The 3629-nt window shown below is 39.5% G+C and overlaps 1 protein-coding gene across 1 annotated transcript; it reads left to right on the top strand.

The window, feature by feature from the left end:
- The first annotated feature begins 349 nt into the window (after positions 1–349).
- LOC141219411 (uncharacterized) lies at positions 350–2189 on the top strand. Its single transcript, XM_073666132.1, has 2 exons — positions 350–1767; positions 1874–2189. Exon 1 carries the CDS (start codon positions 391–393, stop codon positions 1243–1245), a length of 855 nt encoding a protein of 284 aa, XP_073522233.1. The 5' UTR covers positions 350–390; the 3' UTR covers positions 1246–1767; positions 1874–2189.
- The last annotated feature ends 1440 nt before the right edge of the window (positions 2190–3629 follow it).

Here is a 3629-nt window from a genome sequence, read left to right as displayed (position 1 = left end):
TGACAGATGATGGACCTGAGTGGGGGCTTGTTTTTTGTGAGATAAGTAGAAGTTTTTATTGGTATTATTTCACCTACATAACATCATTTGGTGTCTTTTTATTCCATATTTGGGAGGCAGAACACCATGCTCTACTGCTCCTTTCTATGAGGTTTTCTATCAGACAGTCATTGTCCTGGTGAATAAGTGATTTTTTTTTTATATAACTTGCCCTTTTTATGGACAGTTTAAGTAGAAATGTTCAAAAATATAAAATTCAAGGATTTTTTTATTAAAAAATAATATTCGGTTTTATTCTTGGCAGATGTCTGTACTAGGAGATCAGAGGGACAGCTGACATCTTCAATTTTCAAATCAGATAATTTTCAGATCCAACAGGATACAATTGAAATGAATGACATTTCTCCAGATTTACCATCATCCCTTCACTGCAATGATCTGTCATCTGATCCTTTGAAACAGGTCCTGTCTTCTGATTCATTACCAACTACTAAGGAAAATCAAAGTCACAAAACAAGCATTAAAAAACGAACTGCTCCTCATGCTAAGAAGCTATTTTCACATTCAGAATATAGAAATAGTTTTCCTCCCAAACAGTCTTTTCTTAAACCTCAAAAAATTCACACAGCGAAGAATAGATTTTCTTGTTCAAAGTGTGGGAGGTGTTTTAATCAGAAATCAGATCTTGTTAGGCACCAGAGAACTCACACAGGAGAGAAGCCATTTTCCTGTTCAGAATGTGGGAAACGTTTTACAGAGAAATCATATCTTATCGCACATGAGAGAACTCACACAGGAGAGAAGCCATTTTCCTGTTCAGAATGTGGGAAATGTTTTACAGTGAAATCAACTCTTAGCAAACATCAGAGAACTCACACAGGGGAGAAGCCATTTTCATGTTCAGAATGTGGGAAATCTTTTGCAAAGAAATCAAATGTTATCAAACATCAGAGAACTCACACAGGGGAGAAGCCTTTTTCATGCTCAGATTGTGGAAAATGTTTTGGACACAAATCATATCTTTATAAACATCAGAGAACTCACACAGGGGAGAAGCCTTTTTCATGCTCAGATTGTGGAAAATGTTTTGGACACAAATCATATCTTTATAAACATCAGAGAACTCACACAGGGGAGAAGCCTTTTTCATGTCCAGAATGTGGGAAATGTTTTAACCAGAAAGCGCATCTTGATAACCACCGGAGAATCCACACAGGGGAGAATGCCGCAACTACACCCAACTAGTCTCTGTACAGACTAGAACAGCCCTAGCTGCACAACTAAAAACTCCACCACACACCCAACTAACTAATAAGCCGTTGAGGAGTTTCTCATACCTCCTGAGGAACCAGAGGGGAGGCGGCAACACACTGTCAACCAGGGGAAAGGAAAGTATGAAGGAAAATACGAAAACTCTGAGTGAGAAACAAAAACACATTCATATAGGGCAAAGAAGGCAAGCTAAGGAGAACCAAAAATAAAGGGAACAAGTATAATCTCCCAGAAACCTAACATTGTTGGAATAAAAAGGTACTGGGAGGGAAAGCAAACTGACCGGGAGGATACAAGGTCAAGGGGGCCAAGGTCGGACCCCACTTAAACAGGGTCCCCAGGCAGGACCCAGCTCACCCTGCTTCTTCCTTCTCAGGACATTGGCCATGTTCGAATCTGACACAGCGGTTGAATATGACTAATACACTGTGAAGTCTACAGGCCCCACAGACAGGATCAACGAAAAAAAAGTGGGCCAATCACATCCGGCAGAAGGTACGTGATCACGCCCCTGATCACCAAACTGTATGCACAACTCTATACTAAAAGAATCATCTTACTCCCATTATATTTTCTCTCCCCCCCCCCCCCTCCTCCCTAGCTAAATCCAAAAAGAAGCAAAAAACCCCACTACGCTGAGGTACGATCACCACGTCTGACCAGGTCTTCGCACCAATACCTCCATCAAGGAAAACCGGGATCATATGCCAGTACTGACCCATTTCCATTGAACTACCTACTGGCCTATTCAACTGATATTCATGTATTGAAATCTATGAACTCTATTTTATTTTATTTTATTTATTGAAAATTTACTGTACACACCCGGACCTAGTGTACTTCTTACGGACTATCTTATATCCTATTCTATTCCAATTTTAATAATTGTAACCCAATAAAGGAATTTTAACTAATTACCCCGTCTCCCTAATCCATTCCACTATCGCTGGCGCAATTTTAAAAAAACTCTAAATCTACAATACATACATCCATACGGACAGGCATCGGTTCCCTGTCTACAAATTCGCAGCCACCATAGCGCCTTCTTCCTCCCAATCTACATGACCGGGAGGATAGTTTCATCTTTGTGGTGAAACTTATAAAATTCATTCTCACCAACTGTAAATGTAAAACCCGTCCATTTATAATGACCACGGACAAGATAAAGTTTCCCAACTCACATCAGGACCACAAGATCCCAGGTACTTTCAGCTGAATCACAACTAATGTAGTGTACTTAATTATATGTACCAAATGTCCAACTGGGGGTCTGTATGTAGGGGAGACAGGGCAAAAACTTAGAACAAGGATGAATTCTCATCACCACACAATAAAAAAATAAAGAATATATCTACTTGTGGCCAAACCTTTTTACGGCCACAACTGCTTCTCCCTCTCCCATGATGATAGTTCTGCTTCACGTCACTTGTCTTATCGCATTATTCCTGTGCCCTGTTGTGTATTAATATGTGACTATTCAGATTTTGTGTTATACTATACAAAACCTACAAAAGACAAAAAATATATCACATACCCTACCATCATTATATATAAATGTAATGCAAAGTTGCATATGAAATATAGGGTACTTAGTGAACTATTTTTGATCAAAAAAAGTATACAAGCCGTCCCACCAGCGACAAGATGACCCTAATTGGGACGGTCCTACACTGTCTATATTAAAAACCTTACTGTATATCAAAGTTGAAGTGATGCATATTAAAGGGTAGACAAATAGAACCGGGTCCCAATATCAGACCACCTAAGCCCGTGGTAAGCTACATATATACTGACCAGCTCAACAAGGCGGATGCCACACCCCTAATTTGCACAGAATGCAAACAAGACAAAAAAACAAGCAATGTTCACATTGCTTGGTTTTTTGTTTTGTGTTATACTATGTGTGATGAAGAGACCTGAGTAGTCTCGAAAGCTTACTGACTAATGGCTAACTGAAAAGATTGTATCAACCACTGAGGACTTTCAGATTTTTATATTTTTCTCCAAACAGCAATTTTAAGATCTCTCCACAGGTGTTCAATGGGATTTAGATCCGGATTCATTGCTGGTCAGAACTGTCCAGGACTTTGTTTCCATCCATTTTCTGGGTGCTTCTTGAAATATGTTTGGGGTCATTGTCATGCTGGAAGATCCATGACCTAGCAAGCAAACCCAGCTTTCTGACACTAGGCACTCTATTGTGCTCCAAAATCCTTTGCTAATCTTCAGATTTCATGATGCCTTGCACACAGTTAAGGTACCTGACCAGAGGCAGCAAAACAACCCCAAAACATTTTTGAAGTTCCACCATATTTGACTGTATGTGTTGTAAATTTATTGATTATGTTGCGCACCTT

The sequence above is a fragment of the Phyllobates terribilis genome, unplaced genomic scaffold, assembly GCF_046119375.1.
Source record: "Phyllobates terribilis strain yellow unplaced genomic scaffold, ASM4611937v1 Scaffold_268__1_contigs__length_2594270, whole genome shotgun sequence".
Taxonomy (NCBI): domain Eukaryota; kingdom Metazoa; phylum Chordata; class Amphibia; order Anura; family Dendrobatidae; genus Phyllobates; species Phyllobates terribilis.
This window is presented reverse-complemented; position numbering and strand designations above follow the sequence as displayed.